The sequence below is a fragment of the Pagrus pagrus genome, assembly GCF_965226575.1.
Source record: "Pagrus pagrus genome assembly, chromosome: 9".
Lineage (NCBI taxonomy): Eukaryota > Metazoa > Chordata > Actinopteri > Spariformes > Sparidae > Pagrus > Pagrus pagrus.
The window spans coordinates 10,236,243-10,250,890 of record NC_140193.1 but is presented as its reverse complement, the minus strand read 5'-3'; the positions used below and the strand labels follow the sequence as shown (position 1 = coordinate 10,250,890).

Below are 14,648 nucleotides of genomic sequence, written 5' to 3'. Positions count from 1 at the left end.
GACTCTGTAACTTCCCCAATAAATCATCAAACTCAGCCTGTCTGCCTGCTTATGTCTGTGTTTTGGTGCTATCCTTGTCACGTGTATGCACCAACAACATTTACAAATAAAATACAAATGTCACATTACTTTTATTACTATTTTAAACAAAATGATATTTCTTTTGATCATCTCTGCTGAAGCTGTCCCCGCTAAAGCCTTTCTTGTACTCCCTATGATATTCAGGGACACCTGTGAGCCAAATACCAAAGGTCATTCAGCCACCTGATTGGAAAACATATTATGGGAAACTAGTTTTTCTTTCAAATTTCAAATATTAGAACAGCGACTTAAAGGGTAACTCATTAAACAAATTAAAGTATGTTTACAGGTCTTGGGGAGTACTGCTGCATGTCTAAAAGTAGCATAAAACATGCTGTGGCTCCAGAGGAAGCTGCAGGTAACCTGATAATTTGCCTCCAGTCATGTCACTCAGTGGCTAAATTGCATTGTGGGTAATGTAGGCGCTAGGTTTTGAAAAGAATATAGGGAATAAAAAGGTGGTGTCTCTGGTTCTGCTGTATCGATTTTTGATCATTTGTTTTTAATCTGTCCATAATGAGTCCAGCTGTTTTGAAATCTAGACCAGTGGTTTGTTTTTTAAAACCTGGCTCCTACATTAACCACAATGCAATTTAGCCACTGAGTGACATCACTGAAGACGATTTTTCCAAATTCCTGCAGCTTCCTCCGGAGCCACAAAAGGTTTTGTATTGTTTTATTTTCAGTACTCCCCAAGACCTGTAAAAAAGAAAAAAACTTTCATGTGTAAAATTGGTGGAGCTACTCTTCAATCTTCCCCAGGGTTAGAGTTATAATCTGAGTTTTGTGGGAGGTCATATGTGGACAGCTTCAAGCCCATCAATTCACACCTTGGAGTGATGTCTTGTGATCGGATCTCACTTCCCAGCTCTGGATGCAAAAGCACATCACTGGAACAAACTGATACGTTTTATACATAAAGAAAGAATTATCTTCATGTAAAACATCTGCCGAATGAACAAGTAGATCCAAATAGTTAAGAATGTGTTGTAGACAACGTTTCACAAAGTTTTCACAGTCCTAATCAACAAGTCTCAAAATTGAGCGTTTTTTTAAGGGAGTCTGGTGAATTTCTCCACTTTGTTCTTTCTCCAAAGTAGGCTATATGTTATATTCTTAAATAAATGTGCTGTTAACAGTGAAATCAGTTGAAACACTGTGTTCAAACACCTGCTGGGAGGATGCACTTCAGACACGGAAGCAGCAAGGAAACTGGAAAGAAACAACTTTATGTATTGTATTTAATGCCGACTTTACAAGAAGGCACCAATGATTTATAAATTTGGTAAAGCGATTCACAAAGTTCAAGCACAAGTTTCTCCTCATGCGACAACTCTTAAAATTAAGCAATTTGTAAGGGAGTCTGGGATATTGTCAGTAATAGTGACTACACTTCATTTCCTGGTCCATGTCCATGACTTTTACACAAATAAAAAAAAGCTTATTATTTATTTACTTCAGCTTTATTCAGTAACACAGCAAATGTTTTGGTCACACTAGCACACCGTGCAACACTCGACATTAAAAATGTTTTAAAAAGTTATCAATGAAATGCTTTATAAACCATAGTAAACCAATTTTTTATTATAAAATTACGACCGATTTTTTTAATACTTTGTAAACTGTTGAAATTCATGTATAAACATTATGTGGATTTTATAACAGTGAAGTAAACATTAACTTAACTTGTGTAATTTAAAATGTATTGATGGTTTACAAATTAAGCCACTGGTGTGTAACACAGACTGGTGTTGTGTAATTGGATTATTTTTTTTCTGTTCCCCTTTTTTTTTTTTTTTTTCTGCCACTTTGACCCTCCATAAAAGAGGAGCTGTGGGAGGTGCTCCTTCTTCCAGCCTGCAGAGCTTTCCGGACACACTCACTGCTGCACGAACGTGTAAGTGAAGAAATGTCGCGTTGGCTTTTGTCTCAATCTGTCTTCAACACCACCCGCACAGGGACTATGATGTGAAGGCTGATGTGAAGTTCGCACATTACGCGCTCCTGATCGACGGATCACTGTCCGTGTGTGTGTGTGTGTGTGTGTGGGGCTGTTGCTGCTTCCGCTGCTGTGTTTACTGTCTAAATACACGGGCAGCTCCGTCGTAATCATGAAGATACGACGCGCAGCAATTGGAGATTTGCTCCCTCCTGTAGCCGAGAATAATGACGTTACAGTCGGAGAATTTGGTTTCATGTTGGGAGGCTGGCCCTTTGGTTTCCAGCAGCAGGTTCAAATACACCGAGAGAAGTAGTGCATGTGATAAGGGCCAATTTGCAAAGACAGGCTCTAAACTGAAACAATAATATCCAAGTGGAGTTGATTTTTAATATGTGTATTTATCCCAAAAACAACCCCGCTAATGATTTATTCCACAGTGAATCCTAGAATGACAAACGTGACAGCCAGACTGTAACTCCCCATCCAGATCTCCAGCACCACCCACGCTGTTTGACTGATGTGTGGTGGGTTGAAGAGTTCACCTGCAGCAGAAAAATGTGTTTTAGCAGAAATAAAGGAACACCTGGAAAGAAAAAAAAACTCATGCACACACATTTCTTCTGCTGCTCATGGAAATATTTGCCTTTTTTTATTTTTATTTTATTTTATTGCCAGATAACTTGCCATGTCGTCTCCACTGAGAAGTCTGGTTTGTGATGATGGAAGGTACCAGGAATCCTTTCAGCTCTTTCTGGAGCGCTCCTCTGAGCATCAGTGTATGCGGGACTTCATCCACGATCTGCTGCCAGATATACTGGGCAGGTAGTCTTTCTCACACACACACACACACACACACACACACACACACACACACACACACACACACACAGATTTTACATGAGCCAAATTAATCAAAATATAATCGAAATCACAATATGGCTTAGTGTATTATCCAAATCACAGAAGCTGCAGAGATGTCCAGGCCTACAAATCTTGTTCTCCTGATTTAAGAGAACAAGGATAGACCGGCTGATTATCTGGGTCGTTATTCAACATTATTCTGTTCTTTAGTGTCCGGTTGCCAATAACAGAGGTGTACTCTGGATGTTTGAGGGCCAGGGGTGAAAAAATAAAAAGGGCACCGTATGTCCGCGGGCACCATATTTTGTCCACTAGAGGGCTCTTCATCATGGTTAAATTAGCATCTAAGACGGCACTTTATGAGCGTATTTGTCGAACATTGGTGTTTTGTTTTTTGATTCTGGATTTAAAATTGAATTTACTGCAATTCTCTTTACATAGGACTTTAAAGGACTGCATGTACTGGCACCGGATTACCTTTCAGAACCGCTCATCCTGTACTCCACCTCTCCACCCCTCAGATCCGCTGACCAATTTCTGCCCTTAACTCTCTTTTCCTCAGCCTATGAATTAACATTATGAAGAAAAACCTCACCACTCTTTGGTTTTTATTGTCTTTGTATCGTCTATGCTGCTTGTGTCATGTTTTGATCTACAGTATTCCTGTGTTTTACTTCCCGGGGAATTAGACGGGGGTTTAGGCAGTCAGGATTAGCCTGGAAACAATGACTGCTTTGCAATATGTGAAAGACAATCTGGAGGAGGAGTTGCACCGCTGGTCAGCATAAATACTACTGACATAATCAAAGGGAATATGGAGCTGGTGAGTAAGTGGGTGGAGCAGGTCAGGTGATAAAAGCGGCGGGAAGGAGATAAGGGTGTGCCTGGTTCTGCAATGACAGGAGAGTTAGTAACAGGAGGGAAAAACAGGTTCAGTGAATGAATGAATACTAGACACTTTGAAACATGTACTTTCATTGTTTCAACAATGTTAAGGCCTCATGAGCTATAAGTTGGTCAGCATTTATCTGTCAGACAGATCTTCAAAGAGAAATGTCCACGACACCAGCCCAAGAGAAGGACATATAAATGTTATAATGCAGCTACGCTATTTAGAAATGTGATAAAAAGCTGAATTCTGGAGCATAAAGCAACATATTGCTGCCTTAGTCAGCCCATCAAAAGGTCCACCAGATGTTTTTAGAGGAAAAAAAAAATGTATTTAAAGGTGCAATATGTAAGAATTTCAGTCAGAAGCATTAAAACATGAACTAAAAACATCAACAGAATGTGAAGTATCATGTTGAAGAGGTACTGAAGTTAGCATGCTAACCAGCTATCCCCGGCCTGTCCTGGTCCAAAGCTCCCATGCTGGCAGTGTAAGCTCCTACACTTCCCCGGTGCTCCGAGATAACAGTCCCGACCACTAGCTCCATTGTTACCCGAGTTAACTAGCTAATGGTAGATACAAAATGCCACCAATGCAATTATACATTGGACGGCTGGCAAATTATTACATATTGCACCTTTTAGATAATTATGATATCGTTGTTTATTTATGCCAAGGGAGAAAGTTCAGGCCCCCCCGGTTTAGACCAATCTCAATCCTAGAAAACGATCTGTAGATATTATATCATTTCGTGCTGTTCGCCACTGATATTCCCATAAAACCACATATTTGACCACACAAATGTACATATAGATTAACCAGCTTAACAAAGTGTTTGTGTGTGCTTATGGAAATTCCTCTTCTTGCATTTCTTCCATGTTGATGTATTTAAATATGGTGCTATTTTACATATGCATGCAAACGTATCTTCTTTGAAAATGTTGGATTCGCTGTATAATGATGCAACCTTTGGTCATGCTGATGAATAATGTGCGTCATTCCTCGAACCCGCACCGTCTCTGGTGAAAGTTTTATGCATCTTTATCCTGGTGTGAGTTACAGAGACGCTGTAAACTTTGGGAGATTATAAAAACAGGATTAAGGACTATTTGACTACTGAAAGCACACGTCCTGTTTCTGAACATGGGTAAATTCATTGTCTTGATGTGATTTGCTTTGATTGTTTGAAGCCAGTCGCTTGTTTCTTTTATATGAAATTCTTTATGTGGTTTGTTTTTGGTTGTTGTTTGTTCCTTTTATGTGAAACTTCTGATGCTGCCGTCTTGGCCGGCAGTCCCGTGTAAAAAAAAAAGAGATTCTGAATCTCAGTGGGAATAGTCCTGGTAAAGTAAAGGTAAAATAAAAAAATCTAATAAAATATACAAGCTTGAGATGTAGGAGGCCTAAACCCATCTCTCTGCTCTCTATCGGTGTCTGAGAAGCAGATCAGAGAGGAATCTGGAGACCTATGACTCACGAGTTAATTAAAGAAAAGTGTAAGAGCGTTATTAGAAATCAGACAGTGAGTGACGGAACATGTCAAAGCGACATTCAAAGCTGCAGTGTTGGAGATGCTAAAACGGTACGTCTCACGTAGCCGAGTGTCAGGCAGAATTGACAGTTACAAGTCCAAAAATGTGACCCACATTTGGCAGGTTGGAGGATGTGAATTTCCGAGTCTTGACTGCTCTGAAGACTCACGGCGTTTTTTTTTTTCTGCTCTCCCCGCAGCATCGGAAATGGAAAGTCCCATCTAAATGTCATTGGAGTTGGAAGCGGAGCCGGTGAGAACGCACGCTATAGGACACTTTTACTGCCGAACTTACCTTATGTGCTGTGTGACACTGTAAATAGCTGTTGCAGACAGCGAAGGTGAGGAGGCGTTGTTGAATCAGCTTGCTATAACATATCCTATTGCTGCACTGTCATTTATGGCTGCAGCAGTAAAAACCTTCGCCCTTATTATGACTGTCAAGGGTTTGCATCTGTCCAGTTGTCAGATTAATATTTTGCTGTCAGGGTGACCCGACCAGTCCTTGATTTTACTGGTTTCGGAGCGCTCATGATACAGCAAGGTTAATTTGTTTCTGAGCAAACCCACGGCTCGCCCATGAGTGCTATTACCCTTCACTTATGTCAAAGCCAATCTTTTTAATTTACCTGAGCTGTCATGTCAGTATCATAATGGAGCGATGTTACAGATTCTCTAATGGACTGTAAAATCCATTAGAATGACTACAAACTCCCCCGCGAGGTATTATTCAATCTAATCAGAAAGATTCAGCGCCCGTCCAGATCAGCTTCTTTACTCAGATTTATCCCTTTTTATACAAAGCAACTTGTCAGCTCCAATAAGAACCAGAACAAAATCACCTGCCTGTGGCTAAATGAGATTGAAATGAATATCGCAGTGATAACTCTGGGTAACTCTGAATCTTGCAACATTAAATGTATAATTTCCTGCAAAACTGACAAGTGCTATTAGCGATTTCCTGCTTAAATTAGAGGATTGTGATGAAACGCTGCTTGACTAAATGTGTTTTTTGGGGGTTTTTTGAACAGTTTGGCTGTTGTGGGGAAAGTAGGTCAGAATTTTATTTGCAAGACATTTTCATAACTGTGTTGGTGCCTGTAGGTGAGATTGACCTTGAGATGCTCTCCCAACTCCGTCTGAAGCACCCAGGGGTGACGGTGGATAACGAGGTAGTTGAGCCTAGCGGGCAGCAGCTACATAACTACAGAGGTACTGCCTTTATAGACACACGCTTGACTCACAGACATAACACACATTTACCCTATATCTGTGTTCTTATGCCCCCAAAAATCTGTTTCAGTACTTAATTTGACAGCAAATAAGAGTTAAATATATATATATATATATATATTGCTTTATATCATTATTTTATATTGTTTTGTTTAATGCAGAGAACTCATTTTAAAGCTGCCTTTTGGCTTTCACACTGATACATAAGTAATGCTGTCATTCATGTGTTCGTAGGGTACTGTCTTTCAACCCTCAGTACCAGATTCAAACCTTCATGTCAGCGAGTATAAACCTTTTCTGAAGTGAATGAAACACTGAATCCCTCCCAGCTCCAAGTCTGCTGCTCTCTGACCAGTAGTTTCACATGCAGTACATCTGCTTCTGATACCACAGAGAACATATACTAAAAAATGAAAGACGTCTGTAGGGTGGTGTTCCTGACGGTCCTCATTTCTATCTTTCGTGTCATCTCCCCTTTAAGTGCTCGTCATGTTCTCACATCATCCTTCTTTTCCTTGGGTGTTTTTCGGGGGGTTTCTGTAGGTGGCTCTCTGTTCACACGCATCTCAGCCAGAATTAGTGTTTCTAAAAGCACTAAGCGAAACATGTCGGAGTCTTTTGTGATCTGAAGACTTGCCTGTGCTTGTCTCCTTTGAATCAGCACAAGAGACAGTTCACAGGGAAGTCATGGCTGTGTGTGTTTACAGAAGACAGCTGAAAGGAAATTAGTTCAAAATTTGTTGATTTTAAAGCAACATTATGCAGGTTTTGTTTATTTACCTTAAAATAACAACTTCAAAATCATGTTGATGGTACAGTGTGTTGTAACAGGGTGAATGGTGTCGTTGTCTCAGCCACTCCGCCCCAATCACTTGTTTCTGCACTATGGACAGACCTGGGATTTATATTTACAACAGTGGTGTTGCACTCAGAAACTCTGGGGGGCGCCAAATCACACAAAATGTACATTTCTACATAATGTTGCTTTACGTAACAAAAATGTTCTATGATTATGTTTGTAATACTTCAGTTATACCTAGACAAGGCAGAGTTCATCACATCATTAGTATCTGACTCTTCTTTGTTGTGTAAAAAATGTTGGTTTCCAGTTTGACAAGAATTCATTTGTTAAATACTCGGAGGACTATATTGATTAAATATACAAACTAGCCTGGCACACACCTCCGCCAAGGCCCAACAGTCCCCTTTAATTCAGTCATGCTGAATTTTAAACCATTCATAATGGCTTCATTATGATTTAAGCTCACCAGATCTGCAGACCACTACGACAACGAAACAATGCAGATGGAATCATAATCTCAATTATGCCGAGGAATAATTATAGATTTTTATTTGGATCCTCATTAAATTATACTTACCAATAGTTCACAATTTGATTCTCTATTGTTTTTACAACATTTTTAGAGAATGTTACATTCTCAAGACTCAATTATTGAATTTAACAAAGGTCAGATCTTACAACTTTGCAATAAGACAGACAAAATGATGCCAAGGATGACATGGGAAAAGCGAAAGGTCAGAATATATTAAATTCTATATATATTTGGGGTGTCACAATTTCAAATGATATCGAAAATGAGCGCTCAATTTCGAGAATCAAATTCAAATGCGTCATCGACAATAACCTCCAAAAACACTTCAGAGGACACAGATAGCTTACTGAGAGATCCTTTATTGATGCGAAGAGAGTTGTCTCTGAGAGGAAAAAACTGAAATGACTTAAACTGATAACACTGCCCAAGATCCTTGATTAATTTATTGAGAAGATGGTTAACTCTGGACAGGTTTGAGAAACCAAGCTTTGTAAAAAAACTACATTTCTATCTTGTGTTGTTAATTGTTGAATACCTTAAGGGAGGTGTTGTTTGGAGTCTTTATTTTTGTTGAATATTATTTGAAGTTGTCTAACCTGCAAGGTGCAAATACAAGGACGAGTAGAGTAGTAAGTAACTCAATATAATCAAATTTAAAAATACATAACATACAATGCAGCATTGCTGATTCAGAGTTATGCATTTTGTACCATACAGTGCAAAATAGACTTTACACATGGTAATACTAATGATAATAGTACAATAACAGTATAGTGTAGTACACATGTTATGTATTTATGGGTCATTCTATAATGAATAAGTTACGATAATGTGTTGGCAACAAAGTTAAAATTGAAAATAGAGATATTCACACAAAGCAACATGTGGTCACAATGCAGATTCAGATTTTTGAAGTTGTCACATTATTGTGAAAGGACACTCATGTATCACTTACCCTCCATAACTGCTTTCTGTGTCTGTTGATGCAGTTTTGGTGTCGAAGAAACCAGAATTAGATTGGATCAAATTTCACTGGAACAAGAATACTGCCGCTGAGTTTGAGGAGCAGTGGAAAGAGAAAAAGATGACGAAGAAGGCTGACTTCATCCACATGATTCAGGTTGGTGCTGCCACTGTGGCGCTTCTGGCCCACAGACTGTGTTCCTGACACATCTAGGTCATATTCATTTGGCGGAGCTCCACAGCAATTAATCCCATTAGAACATCTGTCTAGCATAGCGTTATAATTAGGTGCTCTCCGAATCCAGTTACCAGCTCATTATCTGTGCTGAAATCGACAGATGCTGTACTATGTGAAGGATCCTGGAGCTACCGTCAGCTTCTTCCAGAGTCTCCTCGACAAGAATGGGAAGCTTGTGATCATTCTGGTGTCTGGTGAGTGGATGGATCTAATCTTTACTTATCAAGGCATATCATCTTCTCTTCACTCTGGTTAATTATGCAGTTTACACTCAGTATACTGTACCTAGTGCTTATACATACAGTACAGTATTCGGATGGAAAGTAGTTTAAAGGATGTCTCTCAGGCAAAAATGCTATTACTGTGGTTTTCAGAGTCAGGATAAAAAAAAAGAGAAACCTTTGCCTGCTGTTTTGGTATAAACTACTCAAATTCATTATGGAGTAAGTGGACAAAGCAGTCCACATTTATTACTGTGAAAATCATTCTTCATCATTACCATTCATATATGTAAAATTGTGAATTTATTTCAGTAATTAGCTAAACAAACATGTACTTTCAAATGCTTTGCTTTCATTTGCTTAAACGTCCTCCTTTGTGTCCACAACACTGCGATGTCAGTTTGTCCAGATTACACATGGGGTGATGTGATAATTGAATTTCACAATTAGCCTGTCCCACATCGTTGCAATTCACGGTAATCATCGCAATAATCTTCAAAATATTCTTAAAACTTTAAAGGTGCAATATGTAAGAATGGACCACCTGTCCATTTCAAACTTCAAACAAATAAGAGGCAGCATATCAACAGTTTAACTGCTAACAGCTGATAACTTTAGCTGCTGTTAGCTAGTTAGCTCTGTTAGCAGTGCATGTAGCTGTCTCATCAGCTAGAGTCTGCCTGAACTGTTTAGACCACTAGCACATGAGCTTTGGACCACCGGAAGGAGAAGGTTTTCAGGGGGAAGGTGGTGGGATCCATGCTGTGGGCTAGCTAGTTAGCATGCTACGTTTAGTCTTTGATTATTGCACCTTTTTAAGATTAAACTAAAATTGCATATTTTTATTGCAGAGGGGACACACATCTTTCCAATCATAGAACCTTAAATAAGTAATCATACATCATAAGGCCCTCCTGCACAAGTAAAGGAAAAATAAACGTTGGTGACCTCATCTCCCCGTTGCTCTTTAGTTTGGAATCCGTAGTATTTACACAAATCTGATTTAACTTGTTTTGAAGTTATGTCTTCAGCCATGGTGAAAGGCTTAGGCAATTCAAATTAAATCAGGAAACCAGTATAAGACTGCATGTCAGTGAGCTAGACATCTTTTTTAAAGTCATTCATGTGAGGATATTCATGATTATCCTGATAATGAAAACTCAGCATCATCAACTTAATGTGTATTTTTTTAATACGATCCCTGATAAATCTTTCATCGTCCCATCCCTAGTCCAGACGGAAGTATCACAAAAATTATTGGATGGATTTCTGTAAAATTTGGTACAGATATTATTTCCAAAGGATGGACCTACTGACTTGGTGATCTCTAAGCTCTTCCTGTGGCTACCAACAGGGCTTGTTTTTACTCATCCTGTAAAATATCTCAACATTCAGCAGATGGATTGGCCCAATATTTTGTACAGATATTCATGGCTGTCATATGATGTATTTTAATGACTTTGGTGATCCCTCGACTTTTCTGCTAGCGTCAGCATGAAGTTGACATTTGTGGTCTATTACATTATTGAATGGATAAAGATAAAATGTGTTCCCTTAACCTTTCAACGAGTGCCATCATGAGGGTCAAAATTTGTTCACTTTGGTTTACGAGCAGTTACATTTCCATCACTCTCAGCTGTGCTTGTTTAATGTTAATAAGCAAATGTTAGCATGCTAACAAACCAAATTTAGATAATAGGCACAGTAAACACTATACCTGCCCCGGGACAAAAGGGAACTCTGTACACAAGTTAACTTAAAACCCTTTAATAGTGCAAACAGACCAGCATTACGACTCAAGCCAACAATGACGTTAGGTAAACAAATATGCGACCAAGAGCAGATTAAACAGGCTTTCTAATCTTTTGTATAATGTTAGCAAGGGTGGGAGTTGCCATAGCCAATGTCCGACTGCCACACTGCACTATACTTAACATATTCACATTTGAAACACAAATGTACATAGATACAATTTATCTTTAGGTTAAATAGTTGTTTTTAAAGGTAAAGCGTCCTTCAGTCAATTAGAGACAACACATTTACTTCTTTATTCACCACCTCACCTCAAGCACAGGGTGAGAGTTTGTCTTTAATGATGCTTCAGAGCCATGGTTAGCCTGTATATAACGCGGAGCAGCAGCACAATCAATAGAAGGAAAAAATACTTAAAAGTACAGTGCAACGGTCATCCGTGTGGGAATTACATTTTTAAAACTCAAAGAAAGACCCACCAAGACTTCACCAACATAAGCTCACATGAAATCACAGCAGTTTGGCGGCACACACACACGTTAACAACACGTTTTTAAGTATAACGACTTTGTAGTTGTCATTTACATTTACATTCAGGGGATTTGTGCTTGATGGACGTCTTTGCAAGTATGTGGTACGAGCATACTCATCCTGTCTCTTTTTAAGCGTGCTAATCTGTTATATCGGCTGCTGTAGTTAAGTTCACAGACTTCAAACACCAGGTTGCTGCGACTATCAGTGTTTCCCTGGGCATGCACTGGGAGTACAGACTCAGCATTGCAGCGTTAGAACAGCCTCACAGTGCCACTGGCATGGCTGTAAATTCTCAGTCTTGTTTTCATGTCATCTATTCCAGGTGAGAGTGGTTGGGGAAAGCTGTGGAAGACTCACAGGAGAGAGCTCTGTAACACGGAAATAAGTCAGTGTGTGACCACAGGAGACATCAGAAGCTTCCTGGACTCCGAGGGATTGAGCTACCAGAGCTACAAGCTGCCATCTCAACTAGATATCACCGAGTGTTTCACCGAGGGGGATGAGAAGGGAGAGCTGCTGCTCGATTTTCTCACGGAGGTGCTGGACTTCAGTAAGACAGCCCCACCTGAGCTGAAAGCTAGTGTCATGAAAACACTTCAACAGCCAGACTGTAGTGTGGAGTCCAACGGCAGAGTTATCTTTAACAACAACCTTGAAGTGATCGTCTTAGGTCCACGCTAGGGGTGTCACGATTCTCCAAATCCACGATTCAATATGACTTTTGATTTTAAGATCACAATTCGATTCGATTATTTAAAAAAAAATCAGCACTGACAGCTATGCTATACTAAAAGCGAAAGAAATGACCATTCAATAATAATCAACAAAACACAGAAATTGTTACAAAGTTTGGTGTCTTAAAACCTGTCCAGAGTAAACCATCTTATCAAGTGAATTAATCAAGGATCTTTGGCAATGTTATCAGTTTAGTTCAATTCAGTTTTTTTTCTCTGCGTGTGAACCCTCGTCTTATTAATGAAGGATCTCTGAAGCATCTTCGTTGCTGTCAGAGTTACTTTTCAGTGCGTTTGCATGGCGTTGGAATAATCGGAAAAATGTAGAGACCAGACGCACATGAGCGCAGCAAAGTCGGAAGAATGACTTCCGAACTCTAGAAGTGGGACCAATCCGAGGAGCATGTGAATGGAGCGTAAGAGTCTGGAAGTGCAGCTGCAGGCTATCGATAAGCTAGCTGTGTCTTCTGAAGTGTTTTTTATTACCTTTGGATGCGCACAAGTCGGCGTGTCGTGCGGGGGGTGGATACCCTGATCGTCGATACTACGTTTGAATTTGATGGTTGAAACTGAACACTCATTTCCATCAGTTTTTGACTGAAAAACTCAATTGTGACACCCCTAGTCAGCTCACTTAAAAACAGCCTGTTTAAAATGTGAAATTAGCAGTAGAATGATAACATAACTGTTAATTGGTTTTAAACATGGTGATTGTCTCAAATTGTATTGTTTATAATTGACTGTACATAAGATAAGATTTTAGCCTGTGTGTGAAATGGCTTGTTTTACATTATCAGACAAACCTGCCTCTACACAACCTGGACCTGATCTCCAGGGGTCTATTTTTTCTAACAGTAGTTATTTGTTGTCGATGCTAGAATTATTTATCAATTGTATCTAATTGTCTATGTTTGCGCAAAATGTAAGGGACTTGATTGTATTTTTTTTTTTTCTGAACAAATTATTTGTACAATTATTATGTTGTCATAAGCCCCCCAAACAAAACATAAAGTTATGTTTCAATCAGCTTCACATCAGCTTCAGATTCTGCCGTCATATAATCTTTATGGGCTACAGCTGGCAGACCGTGCTAGCAGCCCCATTACACCGCTGCTCTCATCAGATCATATTACTTTGGAAATAAAAAAATAAATGGAAAATTGAACATTTAATATTCCGTGGAGATTTAGTGATGGATTTTGTGTCTTTGCATTCACACTTATATTTGAATAAAATTTACATCACTGAGAGACAAATTAAAAACCAGAACCTGTTTCTGCTGCCTTTCTATTTTGCATAGTAGCTGTTGTGAAATTAACATTTGACAAATAGAAAAATGTTTGTATCCTTATCTCAGCTATAGTCCCAGTTCCATATTAATCATTGTTAGACTTTAAAATACACACAAATTAGTCTCATAAGACCTATGCAAATTTATTTTCCAGTCAGTCAGAAGGATTTTTAATATAAGACTTATAAAAATATGGTATTGGACAACATCACTTGAAGATGAAGTAGTGCCGCTAACTACACGGTGGAGTTAATCAAATTGATATTCAGCTGATGTAGAGGTTCCTGTGTGGCTTATAAATGCAGAAATTAAATATATCAATCAACCACTGAAGTACAGGAGGGTGTGTGTAAAAACTTGGATAACTCTACACAACTTAAATCTGAGAATACTCACAGAAACCACATATATTCAGCCTTTCAACCTGCATTAGTGCAATGTATATACAGATATGCAATATATTGTTTGGTTTAACACAGGAACAAGTGTAGGCACTGGTGTCACTATTTGTCTTTTGCCAAAACAACCATCACTGTTATATGAAGTATTGGCACCATCTTGAGGACACTTTTAGTAACCGTCTGCAAAATACAGGACCGATCAATAATCACCCATTTATCCAATATCTATCTATCTATCTATCTATCTTTATATATATATACATATAAAGAAATGAGTCTCTCTCTGTCACAACACTAAACATGTCATTTAATTAAAATTTGAAAGCAAACAAAAACTACAAACACATTGTTTTGTTTGGTTTGTGTTTACCTGAAATGACTGGACTATATTTAATACATACAGGGATCAAACATGAGCACACAGACAGAGCTACCGTACCTGCAGTAAAATAAACAGTGCCTGCAGCTGTTTGGGTTTTCTTTTTTAAGGTTGCTCTTGACTGTATCACATTCAACACAAGCTTGAAATCTGTACTTAACCCTCACTAAGGGAATGTGGGTGACACTGTTACTTAAACATGAGCATGTTAACGATCTAGTGAGAAAGTGTATTGCTGTATTAATCTGTATTTATATGCAAAGA

At 38.9% G+C, this 14,648-nt stretch overlaps 1 protein-coding gene across 1 annotated transcript; it reads left to right on the top strand.

Moving 5' to 3' along the window:
- Positions 1–1,918: 1,918 nt before the first annotated feature.
- Positions 1,919–13,490, top strand: LOC311262738 (histamine N-methyltransferase-like). Its single transcript, XM_084362394.1, has 7 exons — positions 1,919–1,978; positions 2,699–2,845; positions 5,505–5,557; positions 6,409–6,516; positions 8,861–8,991; positions 9,173–9,266; positions 11,902–13,490. The coding sequence occupies exons 2-7, from the start codon at positions 2,709–2,711 to the stop codon at positions 12,258–12,260; spliced, it is 882 nt and encodes a 293-aa protein (XP_084218520.1). The 5' UTR covers positions 1,919–1,978; positions 2,699–2,708; the 3' UTR covers positions 12,261–13,490.
- The last annotated feature ends 1,158 nt before the right edge of the window (positions 13,491–14,648 follow it).